Source organism: Nycticebus coucang, chromosome 5 (assembly GCF_027406575.1).
Source record: "Nycticebus coucang isolate mNycCou1 chromosome 5, mNycCou1.pri, whole genome shotgun sequence".
NCBI lineage: Eukaryota > Metazoa > Chordata > Mammalia > Primates > Lorisidae > Nycticebus > Nycticebus coucang.
Window position 1 is genome coordinate 86,391,633 of NC_069784.1, and position 17,501 is coordinate 86,409,133.

The window sequence follows — 17,501 nt, forward strand, 5'->3', positions numbered from 1 at the left end:
ACAAGAACAGAAACTTCTTACCTCAAAAATCAATCTTCCAACTGGAGAAATATCAATAACAATGTCCAAGAACACAAAATCATGCTATTAATATTAGGAATAAAAAGATAATACAGGTCAACATCTTTAAGAAAACTTTAGAAATGACCAAAGGTATAATAGATACGTTGTTTTCAGTGATAAGATTTCAACAGCATTGGCAGGGGATAATGTAACAGCAAAGTTAAGTGAATGACTTAACTTCTGTTTTGTTTTATTTTATTTTACTTTATTATTCTGAGACAGGGTCTCAGTCTGTTGCCCAGGCTGGAGTGCAGTGGTGCAATCATAGCTCACTATACCCTCAAAGTCCTGGGCTCAAGTGAGCCCCCTGCCTCAGTCCCCAAGAAGCTGGGACTACAGACACGTACCACCATGTCCTACTAAGACTTTACAACTTGACATGACACATTTAAAAAACCCTTGAGTAATGCGGCTTTGAGAAACATGACCTATTTTACAGGACTGAGAACACATGGCCCAGATATCTCCAGCACCCTAAACTCAGCGTGGAAAGGAACACTGGTCAGTCCTTTGAGAAGAGAAATAGACCGGGGATTCTTCTCCAGTTTCTTCTCCAAACTCCTTCCTGAGTAGTTTTGGGGAAAGAGCCATCATGAATGCCATGGATTTGGTTACCCTGTGTCCTGATTTTTAGAGAGAGAACACAGGTTAGCTAAACAGAGCCAGGCCACACCCTTTCTGAGTGGGAAAATCAGGCCGCTATATTCACAGGAAGAGTGGCACCATGTGGAGTGAAGAGAAGGATGCTGGGTTTTCAAAGTATACACAATAATATCCTCATGTGCACAGATGCTCCCAGCTGGTTTTCACTCGCTACCCTTTTTAAAGACAAAATTTGTGAGACCTAGCCTAGCCCTATGAAGACACATCCAAAATGAAAACACTAATCTTCATCACAATAACATCCATTTAGGGGCTGGAGCACATTGAATGGAGTATGTTTCCAATCTTGGACACCATCTTCACACATAAAAACGCCACCTTATTTAACTAAGTGCATAACTCACCCTACCTTCTTTCTTAAGAATCTAAGAAACATAAATAAAATCACTTTAAGTGTATTACTTTATGTCATTCTACCCTCTTTTTAAAAATTAAAATTGAGAGTGAAATAATTATGTGCTATTTGGCATTAAGGAATGAAATAGTATGTCCATACTAATAATTAGTTTGGGCCAGGTGTGGTGGTGGCTCATGCCTGTAAATCCCAGCACTCTGGGAGGCTGAAGCAGGTGGATTGCTTGAGCTCAGGAGTTCGACACCAACCTGAGCAAGAGTGAGACCCATCTCTACTAAAAATAGAAAAATTAGACGGCTGTTGTGGTGGGCACCTGTAGTCCCAGCAACTCCAGACTCTGAAGCAGGAGGATCACTTGAGCCCAGGAGTTTTAGGTTGCTGTGAGCTAGGCTGATACCACAACACTCTAGCCTGGGGCAAAAGAGTGAGATTCCATCTCAAAAAAAAAAAAAAAAATTACTTTGTTTCTGCTTCATGGGTTCTGTACAAATTCTTAATTATAGAAGAAAATATTCTAACTAAGGAATAGGAAACATAGTGTATTAATAGTAAACTTCACAGGCTGGGCCTAGTGCCTCACACCTGTAATCCTAGCACTCTGGGAGACCGAAGTGGGATGATTGCTTGAGCTCAGGAATTTGAGATCAGTCTGAGCAAGAGTGAGACCCCATTTCTACTAAAAATAGAAAAAACTAGCCAGGCATTGTGGCCAGTGACTGTAGTCCCAGCTATGTGGGAGGCTGAGGAGGGAGAATCGCTTGAGCTCAGGAGTTTGTGACTCGCCTAAGCCATAGTGAGACCCCGACTCATGAAAAAAATTGAAAACCCAGCTGGGCACTGCAGCAAGTGCCTGTAATCCCAGCGGCTTCTAGAGGCTGAAGCAGTGGGATGCCCACAGCCTGAGTGTCTGAGGTTGCAGTGAGCTCAACCAAAAAAAAAAAAAAAGAAAGAAAAGAAAACAAGTAAATCCATTTAGGCATCATTAAACTTCCCTGTGCATCAATTAGCTTTATGGGGTTGTCAAGAGTAAATGATTCTGAAAATGCTAATGAGAGAGATATAATGCAACATGAAGTAACGTTCTACTCATCTAACATCCAGACATGAAAACATCTGGGTTTTAATCAGCAAAAAAAAAAAAATCCATCCTCTGTGCAAAACATCCAAGGATTGTCTCTGGAATCCAGGTCCTCTGTCTTACTGCCACCCATTAACGCCGGCTTTCATTACCTCTAGCCCATGCTACCATAGCCGCTTTCCAAATCCCTGCTACCAGACTCCCCCGACTCCAGCCTGCTTCTGCATGGCCCTAAAAATGTTTCCAAAAAAGTGAAGAGGATTTTCCATACTCCTTATGAACAGCTCTGTTGGATCGGTTTCCTTCTGGATAATGTCTAACTCCTTCATTCGGAATGCATGATAAATCATAATCTGGCCCCAACCTCTCTGCAATTTGTTGGTGTCTTTCCCCTGCTTATCATCTGAATGTGCTTCCTACGTAGGGAACTCCCCACAGGGTTCACCATCCTCGCTAGATTCTCCCTCTACCCACCTTGGGATAGCTAAGTTATGGAGATATGACCTAAGCCTTCCAGACAGGTGAATCCTGTGATGCAAAGACAAGAGAAGTTGAGAATCTCGGTGAGGGCGGCAGTGTGAACTCAGAGCTGGCAGCACCCACAGCAGCACCCTGGTCACACATTCCTGTGGCATGACTCCGGCAACTCTTCCTGAAGCCAGGCCTCGCTTGGCTCTTGTTAGGCTGGCCAACCTAACTCCATCTCAGATCCAAAAAAAACCATTCTGAGACTCTGTTATAGGAGGACATAGCTCAGATAGGGGGACATGCCGCAGAGTCACCACCTCCTTGCACTGGTCTAGTTACAGACCCGTAAGAGACATGCTAACACCACAAGCCTCTGATACTCTGATAAGAAGAGCCCGCCCAGAAAGTCCCAATAATGAGCGGCACATCCCTGGCACCCTGATAAGGAAGACTTGTTTGTAAAGCCAGCTGCTCTTCAGCTGGCCATAAAAAGATCTGCCTCCCTATCTAACACTGCCCACATCTCTTTAGATTTCAGCCCACTTGTATTCAAGCGTAAATAAACTTTCCCGCATGTTTGTTACATTTTATCTCTTATGTTCTGATCTGTGCCTCATTTTACCTATCGGTTCCCACCTGTTTTCCAAAGCTGCTTCTCTAGCTTTCCTGTCAATTATGAAATGACCAGTATCATTCAATACCTGCCTTTTCTCCTCGAGTTCATCAGAGGAGCTTGGTACAGCAGGCAGCAAGGATTGTGACTGGCTCTCTCATTTTCCCAGCCTCATTCCCCACCAGTTCTGATCTCCTTGCTATCCCCTGTCATTCCCAAAGCACATCATGTACTTTAGACCCCTGACACTTTGGGAATGAACTGCTGTGAATCTTAAATCCTACCTACCCTGACCCTCCCACACTCCAGAGATTTTAGCATTTTCAAGTGCACTGTTTTTTCAACCAGGCAATCACTGAGCGTCTACTATGCTTTGAGTTTGCTTAAGGCAGCAGATAATCAGGGTTGAGTGAGACAAGGTCTTTGCCTTTGCTCTGAGTCATTCTGTGGGCGTGGTCACCATTAGCATGAAATGACTTTCAGCACATCAGCACATGGCGGGGGTAGCATAACAGGTTTCTGAGCAGGGTTACAAGATGCCAGCCTGATGTCTGTCCTTGTCCTGGGCCTCAGTCTTCACCATCACCCTCTGCCACTGGACCCCTCCATACTGCCACAGCCTGATAGGCCTGCTCCCACCGGTTAAGTGTTACCGTTTAAAAGTCGCCTTTCTTCAAACTTGTTATTCACTTAGCACAGGAGCTTTCACCTGGGTAAAACATCTTAATATTTCATATGAATGTAGGTTTGACCATCTCTGGGGCAGGTTATATTTTATTTATTTATTTTGTTATTTTTTTTTTGAGACAGTCTCACTGTATTGCCCCCCATAGAGTGCCATTGTGTCACAGCTCACAGCAACCTCAAACTCTTGGGCTTTAAGCGATTCTCTTGCCTCAGCCTCCCAAGTAGCTGGGACTATAGGTGCCTACCACAACGCCCGGCTATTTTTCTGTTGCAGTTGTTATTGTTGTTTAGATGGCTCAGGTTGGGTTTGAACCCACCAGCCTCGGTGTACGTGGCCAATGCTGTAACCACTATGCTACGGGTGCTGAGCCAGGGCAGGTTATATTTTAAAAGGGATAATTCATGCATATAAATTTCTAATGGAGAGCAGACATGTTTGAACAGGGATGTTCTCCCTGGACAGCCTGCCTCCTGTGTGTTACACTTGCTTTATATACCACCAAGCCCAACCCCGCCATACTGTAATCTTTTGCAACTGGAATATAATAAGATAATAGAGCAACTCCCTATGTTGCTCAGGCTGCTCTTAAATTCCTGGGCTCGAGGGATCCTCCTGCATCCAGCTAGAGGCACATGCCACTGCAGCCAGCTCTCTTCTACATTTTTATAATTCCCCTTGTTAGGATATCGACAATTAACGCTGTCTCTAATCAAAAATTGTACTATTTTTTTCTTTAAAAATCAGTGTAACGTGCCTTTGTGTCACTTAAGAATTTAGCAGAATAATCCAGAGTGAGGGCCTGATAAAGAGCCAAGGGTTTCACGTCAACTATGTCCCACACTTTCTGGGCCCATCTCTGCAGATCAGATGCATCACCCAGGAGCTGGTCATTCACAAAACATATCACGTAGGAAGAATATTCCCATGTTTCATTCTTGAGTTCCTGTAAAGGAAAAGATCAACAAAAATGTAAGGGACAGGGAGAACCTTCTAAACACTGATGCCAGAGCTGGAGACCAACTCTAGGTCTAAATGTTTCAACTCCAGGATTAAATCTTTTACAAATATATTTTTACCATACTTCAGTTTTGCTTTCAGAAAGAATTTTTTTTTTTTTTTTCATTTTTGTCAGAATTGAAATTTTCTTTTTTTTTTCTTTTTTTTTTTTTTTTTTATTGTTGGGGATTCATTGAGGGTACAATAAGCCAGGTTACACTGATTGCAATTGTTAGGTAAAGTCCCTCTTGCAATCATGTCTTGCCCCCATAAAGTGTGACACACACCAAGGCCCCACCCACCTCCCTCCTTCCCTCTTTCTGCTTTCAGAAAGAATTTAAGAACATTTTCAGGAATCTGACATCACTAAAAGCAAACAATGATCTAAAAGTAATCATGTTTAGAAAGGAGCAATCTCTACTGAAAAATAAAATTTTAAAAAAGTATCATAAAAATGTTATAATTGAGGAGAAAATATCTTTTTTTTTGAGACAGAGCCTCAAGCTATCACCCTGGGTAGAGGGCAGTGGCGGCACAGCTCACAGCAACCTCCAACTCCTGGGCTTAAGCGATTCTCTTGCCTCAGCCTCCCGTGTAGCTGGGACCTATAGGTGCCCAGCACAATGCCTGGCTATTTTTTGGTTGTAACTGTCATTGTTTGGCAGGCCCAGGCCAGATTCGAACCCACCAGCTCTGATGTATGTGGCTGGTGCCTTAGACACTTGAGCTACAGGCACCACCCGAGAAAGTACCCTTTTTATGTGAGGAATGCGAGCCCCTTTAAATTATCAGGCCCAAAAAGCATTTAAAGTGTAACAGCAGTCCCATCTTGAGCAAAATGACTACCTCTTGAAGCCACCTGTTGGACTAATAGATGCCAAGCAACCACAAAATCCCATCCACCTGGAGGTCAACAATAGACAGCCAATCACTACCCAATGTTATTTCTGTAAGCCAGTGAGAACTCCTGACAAACTGCTTTTGTAATTGCCTCCTCTCCTGATTCATTCTTTTATCTTTTAAAATTTGAGCCTCTTCCCCGACCTAGGGCACTCCTCAAGGCTGAAGTCCTCAACTTTGCCCCAAATAAACTATATTAATTTTGTTTCAGTTTCCACCTTTTAGGTCAACACAATCATAGGAGATAAATGGTAATCTGGTAATAAAAATCATTGTGTTTTCATCAACACATTGTTCACGGTCAACCTCCTAAATCCCTGGTGTATGGCCATTGAGTAACCTCCCCTCCAAGGAGACCTGGTTCCCAGTGCCAGTTCAGATAACCCATAATTTAGGACAGCCATGCTCAAACTTAGTGGGCCATCAGAATCACAGTTCCTGAGCCCTACTTGATTTTCTGATTCTGGGGTGAAGTCGGGAATTTGCATTTCTAACAAGATCCTAGGAGATGCTGCGGCTGCTGTTGGTCTGGAGATGGCACTTGGAGTAATGCTGGTTTGGGCATAGTTTGCTTGCAACTTGCCAACTTGTTCCCTTCTCTCTCTTAGGAGATTTAATATCCCATTGCTTGCTGCCCAGGCTTTTTTCAAAACCTGCTTCCAGATGGAGAATAAACTTGTTCATTCGGAACTATTAGTCTCTGATAGAGCTTACAGGTCAAGGACCCAAAACTTTAAAAAGGCGGGGCGGGGGGGACTTTAATTGTAGGTATTTTAGTTAGCCTGGTGAGAGAAATGTGGTAGAAAGTACGTTTTATTCAGAGGTTAAAGAGGTAAATGCCCTGTCTCTGTCTCTTCTATACATAAGAAGACCACCTCATCTACCTGGAGTTAGTAGGCTGGACCTGAGGGTTTTCTTTTCTTTTATTTATTTTTATTTTTTAGTTAATTTTTATTAAATCATAACTATATAGATTTATTGGGTACAATGTGATGATTTGATATGCCATGTGGAATGCTTAAACTAACATAACCATCACCCCACTTACTTATTTTTGTGATATGACATTTATGATATACTCTTAGTTGTTCTGAAATATTTTTTACAACAAAGACATTTGCCAAAATGTTTTTTGCAGCCCAATTCACAATAGCCAAGTCATAGAAGCAGCCTAAATGACCATCTACCTATGAATGCTTAAACAAACTGTGGTATCTGTATACCATGGAAAACTATGCAACAATAAAAAAGAGGGAGACTTTACATCTTTTATGTTTACAAGGCATATGTTTTAGAGCTAAATAAATCTTGTTTTAACATCTCAATCTCCTGCTGATAATCCATGTCACTGTGGATAAAATTTTTAGCGTCCAGCCTCTATTTTCTGATCTCTAAAATGTGTCCAGAAGTACCTTTCCTATCAGGCTGTGGTGCAGTTTGGGTGAAAAGCCCTGGGGACCCCTTGCAGGACACACGTGATCTGCCTCATGTGGTCTACACTCACCATCAATTATTATTTCCAGAGTCAGAGACGGTCACTCTCTAGACCAGGGAGAGAGAGCCCAAGCCCCCTCTTCAGTAGTTGGGATGAAGAGCAGTTCAGTGTAGTTTCCTTCCTGTCCTGTGCCCCTGGGCTGCATGTCACATGTGTCAGTACCCTGAGTGATCTCCTTAGACGCAGGAGTCCTCAAACTTTTTAAACAGGGGGACAGTTCACTGTCCCTCAGACCACTGGAGGGCCGGACTGGAGGAGTAGCCCAGCATGTAAACAAGTCACCGCATGCACAGCAGGTAGGGTGTGATTTGCCCAAAGAAAACACAGAAGTCACTGAACAGGTGCAAGTCGCTTCTCCAGCACATGAGTCAGGGGCCTCCACAGGTGCTGAGTGCTCACAATGATTTTTAACCCAGAATAAATGTGGATCCTTAGTGGAGTGACCAGGCCACAGAAAAGTTCCACAGCAACACCAGGGCTCGCTGCAGGTTGAATGAGTGGATGAGAAGGGTTTTAATGGGTATGGGTCAGCTCCTGAACCTGACTGTGATGAACCTGGGGCCTGGCTTTGGCTGGATCTGGAGTCACTTCACAAAAACCATACTGTTCCTTCCCTGTGAACTGTTTCGGTGTTCTTGGACTTGGAACTCAGTTGAACTGCCTTGGGGAGAGCTTGAGCAGGAATGTGGAGAACTTTGGGCATTGTCTGGGGCCCCAGACTGAGCCCTGGACCTGAGGGTTTTCTAGGGATTTCCAGCACTGTGATGCACCATGTAAGATGCTGCCTTCTTAGGAGGGAAGACAAAGGCCTTCCCAGAGTCCCTGCAGCCATTCTCTGGCACTACAGTCTGCTGAAGCATAAGGCCAGTTGGACCTAATGTGCTAAGAAGCACTGTGTATAACACAAGACACAATGGCTCACGTTGAAAAAGGATCCAAAAAAAAAAAAAAAAAAGAAAGAAAGAAAAGAAAAAGCCATGAGGAGGAAGAAAAGGCTAAGGTGACAAATATCCAGAGAATGAGGGTAAGAGAGGAAGAAAGGAAGGACAAATAATAAAGTAGCAGTGGGAAGATGCAGCAATGATGAACTAGAAAGCCTCCTTCCGGGACCCGTGGGAAAGGCTGGAGGAAGAGATCGCAAAACACCTAGGGTGACCCACCCTGGAAAGGGAGGGGAGTGGGGAATGGACTCACACCAATTTTCAGGAGTCCAGTGGGAGTCTGTAACGGGAGCAGGCACACTCCACAAACCATGAAGTCATAGTTTTCCTGTAGGTGGACAGCATGCCACTGGAAGGCAGTATAGTAAGTTTGATGATAAAAATTAAGAAGGAAACATTGTTTTATGATAGGGTGACCAATGGTCCTGGTTTGCCAAAGACTGTTTCAGTTTTAGCACTGAAATTCGTACATCCCAGGAAACCCCTCAATTCCAGGCATAATAGGACCACTGGTCACCCTAGTTGTAAGGATTAGAATTTATATATATGTGTGTGTGTGTGTGTGTGTGTGTGTATAAGTGACAGGAATAATGTCTGGCACGTAACAAGTACCATGTATGTGTTTGTTAGGGTTCTATTTAAATTGCAATGACATTTTATGGCTATGAAAGTATGAGCCTTAGCAAATGGTATTTTTGACTCAGTCTTACATTCTTGCCTGAGCAGACAATGAAGTAGCCTCATAAAGTAACATTATCTATATGATACTTAATCACAAGGTCACAGGACCTCCTCATGCAACCAAGCACAGGCAATTGAAACTGCTCTGGTCAAGGGAAAGATTTCATCAGCCACTAGGGAGATGGGGTGGGTGGGGAAACCAGGACTGGACTCCTCATAGGACTGGGCCAGAGATGAGGAGCAGGAAGCATACCCCATGCAATCTTCCCCAACACCAGGTACTACTAAGCCAAGATACTTCCTTAGCATCCTTATCACTTGCCCAGGCAGTGTCAGCTCCCAAGAGGCAACCTGTCTATTATCGCTCCCATGAGTTCCGCTAGCACTAAGGTACAATCTTCTCTGAGGGTACTGTTAGAGGGGAGAATGCAGAGAAGGAAGCTTCACCCAAAACAAGTTTGCTCTGTGCAACCTGGTGCCTGTTACCAGAGCTCCCCTAGGCAACAGCCCACACAACCCCCCTGCTATCTCTGTGATGTACAACCACCAACACTTTCCAAAGTAAGGACCAAGAAGAGGGTCCAGGTGTCATAGGAAGTATAAGAGATGGCAAGGGTGATGGGATAACCATCAGTAGGGGTAAATAGGACCACTGAGAGTTTAAAACTTACCTTTATCATACGCTTTTCAAAGAATTATCCGATAACTGTTTTACTTTTTCAAAAACTTAGGTTGGCAAATGATTCATATAATTTAGGAAAAGTATATAATTTAGAGAAATAAAAGCTAGTTGCAGTACAGTCACTCTTTTTTGTTTTTCCAAAATAATGCATAAATAAGGTAATTTAGGCAAGATTTTGCTTATTGACAATATCTCCCATACCCCAAATATCCTTTACCCTTTTTTTCTCCAGTAGATATTGATCCCATGCAAATTCTTGAAGAGGAACTACTATAGGATCTTCAAATTTGTTTGGATAAACAGTCTTCAGACTCTAGGTTTCAAAACAGAATAATTATTTCAGGGTAAGTGTTCTTTTAAAGTTGAAATCATTTCTCCCAATTTTTGTGAGGACTTCAGAAGTTTAATACTACACACATGCCCAGAGGCACCTGCACTCACCTCTAACTCACTCCCCAATCCACACTGGGGCTCTGGCTTATCTGTCTCTCAATTCTAGAGTATAAGCTCATTAAGGCTAAGAACTATGTCTTAGTCTTCCTGCAGTCCCATCCGCCACAATATCTGCCACAGAGTAGACCATCCACACATAGCAACTGAATAAACAAATAAATGATTTTATGCCATTTTGTTATCAGCTATGTTCTCTTAGAACTACGTTATACTCTTGCTAAACCTCAGCGGATCTACAAATACTTTACTTGTAGCTAAAATAAATGTTATTGCATTAATTCACTGATATATGGATATTGTTGTGGTTATACCCCTTAGGAAAAAGAGAAATAAATACTAAATAAGTTTAGGTTTAGGTATTGAGTATGTTGTAGTTTGATATATTTTGTCTATAGGAATCAGAACAAATTCTTACTGGTTATCAACCCTTGTCAAAAAATATGTTTTGGTCATTGAGATATTAGCTGTACTTTGCCTCCCTCTACATAAGAGAAGGCTGTTGAGGCAATAGTAATTAGGCCTCACTTTTCTGAGTGTGTTTGAGAAGTAGATGGGTCAATAGGGAAATGGGACAGCAGCTGCTGCAGGTACCATCTCTGGTAGGGACAGTGCTTTTATTCTCTTTAAAAGAGGGTAGTAGCCAGGCACACCTCATCTGGGGTGAGCATGTCAAGGGAAGAGAAAGCCAGGACTCAGTGCACCCAACTTTGGAAACAAGAACAGAGCAACAGGAATCAGGCTATTTCCTTCTTAGGCTACTATTCACAACCCACAGATGACATGTCCTGTTTCTCAGTTCCGGTGTCTACATCTAGTTTGAGGCAATCCTGCAGGTTGACTGCTATTTCTGAGGAACCAGCTACAATAACCAGTAAGCCTAACAGTTTTCGAATTAAACATGTCATACTTTTTCCATAATTGAGTATTTGTTCTAGAATGAACTATGTCCAAATTAAATCATATATAATACTTATTCTTACTCTTTATAATCTAAGTCATTTTTTTCACTTTTTATTTAACTTTTAAAATTCTATTTGTTAATTGACAGAATAATTATACACATCTATAGGGTTCACAGTGATGTCTCAATATACAGCACATACAATGCATAGTGCTTAGATCAGGGTAAATTATTAATAGCATATCATCTCAAATATTTACCATTTGTGTTGGGAGGATTTAACACATATCTAAATCTTGGTCAGGTAATCAGGCATCTGAGGTTGCTCACAAATTATCATTTTGGGAATATACTCAAATATCTTTTATTAAGACAGAACTAATTAAATTTTCGTATTAGAATAGTGTTAAAAGTAGGCAAAAGCTTAAGAAAGAAAAAAATATGGCAGCACTTGTGGCTTAAGGAGTAGGGCGTTGGCCCCATATACCAGAAGTGATGGGTTCAAACCCAACCCCAGCCAAAAACTGCAAAAAAAAAAAATTATTAATATAATAAAAATATTGTTTATTTATTATATTAAAGTTTACCAGGGGTTGAATTGTGGCCAGAGGGCCAAATATGGCCTACCGCCTATTTTTTAAAGCCTAAAAGAACTAATTTTTAGATTTGTAAAAGGTTGAAAAAAATCAAAAGAATCCTATTTCATGTCATGTGAAAATTATATGCAAGTCAAATTCAATGTCCATAATAAAGTTTTATTAGAACATTGCCATTATTTACATATCTGTGTCTTCTAGTCCAACCCAAGCACAAAGTTGAATAATTGTGACTGAGAGATCATATGGTTCAGAAGACACATGGCTCAGAAGACCTAATACATTTACTACTTGGACTTTACAGAAAAAAATTGCCAACACTTTCTCTATAGTGCAGAAAACATGTGCCTTCAGAAAAAGAAGTTAAGAAAAACAAGAAAAACACTCCCTGAAACTCATTAAATACATTAACTTTGTAATTAAGTTTATGGCCATTAACTTTGGCCATAAAATGTTGCTGATCCCATCTGCCCACGCAACACAGTCTATAATTTCTTTTTTTTTTGTAGAGACAGAGTCTCACTTTATGGCCCTCGGTAGAGTGCCGGGGCATCACACAGCTCACAGCAACCTCCAACTCATGGGCTTAAGCGATTCTCTTGCCTCAGCCTCCCAAGTAGCTGGGACTACAGGCGCCTGCCACAACACCCGGCTATTTTTTGGTTGCAGTTTGGCCGGGGCCGGGCCTGAACCCGCCACCCTCAGTATATGGGGCCGCCGCCCTACAGTCTATAATTTCTAGTTCTTTTGATGATCCATGCATTATCTTCACAGACTTCTGATCACTTGTTTTCTTCATCTTGAAAACTTTACCTATTTTGCAAATTAGTTATTTTCCTGATTTGACATAATTAAAAACTTTTGTTTAACTCAGCAGGCTCTGGGAGCAGGCAAGAAGGCAGGGATTTCTTAAGAGGTCTTCTATCTGGGAACATTTTGTTGTCAAGTACCCAGGTGGGTACTTTGGGAGATACAAACATGATAAGGTATGGACTGGGGTCTAGTGAGGTTTTGGAGAAAGGCTTAGCATAGACAGCATTTCTGGAGCAAACCTCAAAGACATTCCAACATTTCATACATTTCTATATTTCTCCTGCATTCAGGTTGTTAAGTGTGCTGCAGTATGACTGATCTGGCTAAATTCTTCCAGCTTCTTCAAGTGTTTTTATATCGTTCTGACTTTACAAAGAAATGATTCTCCAAAGCACTTGTGGGCCACTTATGAAGAAATCTGGCAAGCCTCTAAGACTGCTATATAAAATTTAAAGAAAACAACCTCTCTGAATGAACACCATTCAAAAATCGCTTGGGGAGGAAGTTTGTAAAAATTAGCTAGTTATACAGCAACACTTTTCCATAATCATTTTTTCCATAAATTAAAAATCTGTAATTCAATTAAAAATTGAAGGACGGCGCCTGTGGCTCAGTGAGTAGGGCGCCGGCCCCATATGCCGAGGGTGGAGGGTTCAAACCCAGCCCCGGCCAAACTGCAACAAAAAAATAGCCGGGTGCTGTGGCGGGCGCCTGTAGTCCCAGCTACTCGGGAGACTGAGGCAAGAGAATCGCTTAAGCCCAGGAGCTGGAGGTTGTTGTGATCTGTGTGATGCCACGGCACTCTACCAAGGGCCATAAAGTGAGACTCTGTCTCTACAAAAGAAAAACAACAAAAATTGAAGGCCAGGGGCGGCGCCTGTGGCCCAGTGGGTAGGGCGCCGGCCCCATATACCAAGGGTGGCAGGTTCGAACCCGGCCCCAGCCAAACTACAACAAAAAATAGCCCGGTGTTGTGGCAGGTGCCTGTAGTCCCAGCTACTCGGGAGGCTGAGGCAAGAGAATCGCCTAAGCCCAGGAGTTGGACGTTGCTGTGAGCTGTGACGCCATAGCACTCTACCGAGAGCAACAAAGTGAGACTCTCTTAAAAAAAAAAAAAAAAGATTGAAGGCCCGTAATCCTTGCAGTTAGGGAGGCCTGGGAGGAAGGGCAGCTTGAGCCCAGGAGTTCAAGACCATCCAGGGAAACATAAGAAGACTTCGTCTGTGAAAAAAAAAAATTGACGTGGAATGAATTGTGTGGGATGTGTGTACGTGTGTGTACGGGTGGGAGCTTTTGTCTCCCCAAGAGGTTCTGAACGCTTCTTTCATTTACATCTCCCTTTAGAGGTCGCCCTTATCGAAGTCGATCATCCGTCCTGGATCCAACACTCTCCGGATCATCTAGACCCAGCCCCCCCAGCCCCCCACTCAGGGAGGTAGAACACGGATCCCACTCGCAGCAGGAGGCGCCGGACGCGCAGTCCACGCGGCCGAGACTGGGAAGCGAGGAGAGTCGCCTGCCTTTGTGGTTTCTTTGCCGTTACCTCAGCTGTGCTCTTTGCAATCTGAAGACTGGAGCTTTTGTAGAGCCCCACCACCTTCACCTGCAGCGGCTTCTCGGGCGGCGGCTGCGACTCGCAGGGGGCAGGCCTGGGCGGGCACGGCGGCAGGTTAGCCATGGCCGCCCTCGGGTTCGCGCCCGGAGCACAAACACTGCGCGTTGCACGGCAACCGCGTGGCCCCGCCCCCCCCGCTGTCAGGGGGCGGGGCGCCGGGCCGGCGTCCGCTGGGCCTTTCCTCAACTTTTCGCCTGTTGCTGGTGAAGCCGGCAAGGGGCCAGCAAGGGGTACGAAGGCGGCCGCGGCCGGAGACCAGCTCCTGGGACAAGTAGGGGGAAGCCATCATCCTGGGCACTCTCTTGGGACCCTGAAGGTCCCTGCGCGCGCCCTTCGCCGACCCGTCGGTGCCCGGATTTCTCAGTGGATCGCCTTTCCGGATTGACAGGCAGGGGCCGGTTGCTGGGGTAACGCGGGGTCGGGCGTAGTCTGAGCGGCTCCGGGCCCCGGGCCGCGGCCTTCCGGGGAGCTCGGGGGCGGGGCCGACCATCTGTGCGGGCCACCCGGGGAGGAGGTGCCGCCGGCCCGCACTCTCCCTCACCCTTTCCCTCGCTGTCGCTGGGGAGGCCGAGCCGTCCCGCACCCCTGGAGCGCCCTCGCCATGAAGCCCAACTTCTCTCTGCGACTGAGGGTCTTCAACCTCAACTGCTGGTGAGTGTGTCCGCGGGGTGCGGCCTGGGGGCCACTTTCCCATTCGCACACACACAACTTTTCTCACAAGCCGGGCCACGATCGCGGGTGCACGGGGTAACTCGAACCTCCAAAGCCCATTTCTGGCTCTGATGGTGCCAGCAGTCACCGCCCCTGGTCCCATCCTCCCTTCCCTTAGGGGCATTCCCTACCTGAGCAAGCACCGGGACGACCGCATGAAGCGCTTGGGAGACTTTCTGAACTTGAAGAGCTTCGACCTTGCTCTCCTGGAGGAGGTGAGACTGTGCGACACAGGTGCGGAACCCACGCGGGGAGGAGGGCAGCTAGGGGCGCATGAGAGGACTTTCCTGCTGGGGGAAGGCCGGGCAGGCATTCTTGCCCCTTCACTCAGGTGTGGAGTGAGCAGGACTTCCAGTACCTGAGACAGAAGCTGGCGCCCACCTACCCAGCTTCACACTACTTCAGGAGGTGAGGAGCCCCCAAAGCCTGTTTTAGACTGGGGCTTCCGGCTCTGCCAGCCCTTCCCTATCCCGGCTGCAGCCTCCTCCCTCACCCCCAACCTCTGCCTCCGGGTGTGGGAGAAGGAAGGGTGAACCCACAAGATCCTATCTCTTCAGGCATGTCAGCCTTTTTATCACATTGCCCCATCACCCTCCTACAAAGGTCTCTGCCTTTGTTCTGGGGTTGGTCCCAGCAGTAGAGAAGGACAAAGTAGCTGATCAGAAGCTGATTAGAGATGGAAGACCAGGAGGGGAAGAGGGCCAGGTGTCTCTTTCTGCTTCTTTGGTTATTAAGCAGGGCTTGGCTTTCAGCGGAATCATTGGCAGTGGCCTCTGTGTCTTCTCCAAACACCCAATCCAGGAACTCACCCAGCATGTCTACACACTCAATGGCTACCCCTACATGGTAAGCCAAACCTCTGACCTCTTCTTCTTCTTCCCTTCCCCACACCTCTCCTAGGGCTGCAGGGGATGGGCAGAAAGAGGGTGGCGATGTCCTAAGTTCCTTCCTCCTCCTACTTGCAGATCCATCATGGTGACTGGTTCTGTGGGAAGGCTGTTGGGCTGCTGGTGCTCCATCTAAGTGGAATGGTGCTCAATGCCTATGTGACCCATGTAAGTAAAGCCAGCAGTGGTTAGGGTTGGGATGGACAGATAGTACTCCTAGCTCTATTGCCTGGGGGTGAGGTATGGGGCCAGGATCTCCTAAGGTACACCCATTCTATACCAAACACCATGACAAGTGACAGATGCCAGATTGATTAAGACTTACCCCTGGGACTCTGAGTCTTATCTGCTATAATCTCATGTATCCTGGTCAGCTCCATGCCGAGTACAATCGACAGAAGGACCTCTACCTAGCACATCGTGTGGCCCAAGCTTGGGAACTGGCCCAGTTCATCCAGTGTGTGAGCCTGGGCTTGACAGGGGAAGTGGGATGGGGTACAGGGGATAAGGGGTGGTCAAGGCCCCATTTATAGGGCAGAGCTGGCAAGGGAAGAACTCCTGCCTGACCAACCTGGCTCCCCCAGCCATACATCCAAGAAGGCAGATGTGGTTCTGTTATGTGGGGACCTCAACATGCACCCAGAAGATCTGGGTTGTTGCCTGCTGAAGGAGTGGACTGGGCTACGTGATGCCTACCTTGATACTCGGGACTTTAAGGTGAAGATCTGTCTGATTATATCCCCACCAGCATCCCCAAATTTCCCCCCTCCACCTTCCCTGCATCCTACCAGGACCCAACTATTCTCTAGGGCTCTGAAGACGGCAATACAATGGTACCCCAGAACTGCTATGTCAACCAGAAGGAGCTGGAGCCTTTTTCCTTTGGCATTCGCATTGACTACGTGCTTTACAAGGTCAGCCTCCTCCCCTTAACATGCCTTCCTCAGCCACTGTGTCACTTTCATGCACTATGTCTCTGTCACCAGCCTGTGCTGATCCTTTATTCAGTTGGTTTTGGGCCACCATTGATGGCTGGAGAATAGGATAGCTGGGAGCTGGTTCTCTGGGATGAGGCCCTCACCAATAAGCTTCTTTCTGGCTCTTGTATTTCCTAGGCGGTTTCTGGATTCTATATCTTCTGTAAGACTCTTGAAACCACTACAGGCCTTGACCCTCACAGAGGCAGCCCCCTCTCTGATCACGAGGCCCTGATGGCTACTCTATATGTGAGGCACAGCCCTCCCCACCAAAACCCCAGGCCTGTCAATGGTGAGTGACTCCCCCCAACCCTTTCCCTTGGCCCTTCTCCACCTTAAGGCAGGTCCTCCACTCTGACCTGCTGCTGTTCCACTGCACTGCCTTATTTTAGGACCAGCAGAGAGACCACCGCTGATCAGTGTACTAAGGGAGGCCTGGACAGAGCTGGGTATGGGCGTGGCTCAAGCTCGCTGGTGGGCCACACTCACTGGCTATGTGATCAGTCTGGGGCTGCTTCTGGCATTGCTGTGTATCCTGGCAGCTGGAGGAGGGGCCAAGGAAGCTGCCATATTGCTCTGGACCTCCAGTGTAGGACTGGTGCTGGGGGGAGGTACAGTCTACCTCTTCCATACTCAGGAGGCCAAGAGCTTATATAGAGCCCAGATTGAACTCCAACATGTGCTGGGAAGGGCAAGGGAGGCCCAGGATCTGGGCATAAAGCCTCTGCCAGCCCCATTCCTAGGGCAGCAAGAGGAGGACGGAGCTGAGGATCAATAAAGCCTGACTCTTTAATGGCTCTGCCTTTTTCTTCTACATAGAGGCAGTGATGGGAGCCAAGGGTCATTGTAGACCTTAAGGCTTCTACCCATCTTCTGCCTTCTTTGCACACCTTCCACGTCCCACCTGCAGGCAGCCTAAGACTTG

General features: G+C 45.8%; 2 protein-coding genes across 2 annotated transcripts in view; one reads left to right on the forward strand and one right to left on the reverse strand.

The window, feature by feature from the left end:
• The window catches only part of PPIL6 (peptidylprolyl isomerase like 6), a 37,925-nt gene extending 23,771 nt beyond the window's left edge, over positions 1 to 14,154 (reverse strand). Inside the window, exons 1-4 of the mRNA XM_053590397.1 lie at positions 13,930 to 14,154; positions 9,841 to 9,936; positions 4,683 to 4,871; positions 22 to 84 (exon numbers count right to left, since the gene is read on the reverse strand). Coding sequence (XP_053446372.1) covers positions 22 to 84; positions 4,683 to 4,871; positions 9,841 to 9,936; positions 13,930 to 14,064 — 483 coding nt within the window. The 5' untranslated portion in view covers positions 14,065 to 14,154. The remainder of the gene's footprint in view (positions 1 to 21; positions 85 to 4,682; positions 4,872 to 9,840; positions 9,937 to 13,929) is intronic.
• Positions 14,155 to 14,192: 38 nt separating this feature from the next.
• Positions 14,193 to 17,369, forward strand: SMPD2 (sphingomyelin phosphodiesterase 2). The gene is made up of 10 exons (XM_053590396.1): positions 14,193 to 14,652; positions 14,831 to 14,927; positions 15,044 to 15,120; positions 15,465 to 15,558; positions 15,678 to 15,767; positions 15,974 to 16,056; positions 16,184 to 16,316; positions 16,409 to 16,513; positions 16,715 to 16,868; positions 16,969 to 17,369. Exons 1-10 carry the CDS (start codon positions 14,603 to 14,605, stop codon positions 17,352 to 17,354), a joined length of 1,269 nt encoding a protein of 422 aa, XP_053446371.1. The 5' UTR covers positions 14,193 to 14,602; the 3' UTR covers positions 17,355 to 17,369.
• The last annotated feature ends 132 nt before the right edge of the window (positions 17,370 to 17,501 follow it).

What these genes read in the sequence shown, in the direction of transcription:
- SMPD2 (XM_053590396.1), top strand. Translation starts at nt 14,603, where the DNA reads ATGAAGCCCAACTTCTCTCTGCGACTGAGGGTCTTCAACCTCAACTGC. An exon ending in GAACTGGCCCAGTTCATCCA is followed by an intron (nt 16,057 to 16,183) that starts GTGTGTGAGCCT and finishes TGGCTCCCCCAG; the next exon opens with CCATACATCCAAGAAGGCAG. An exon ending in TTGACTACGTGCTTTACAAG is followed by an intron (nt 16,514 to 16,714) that starts GTCAGCCTCCTC and finishes TGTATTTCCTAG; the next exon opens with GCGGTTTCTGGATTCTATAT.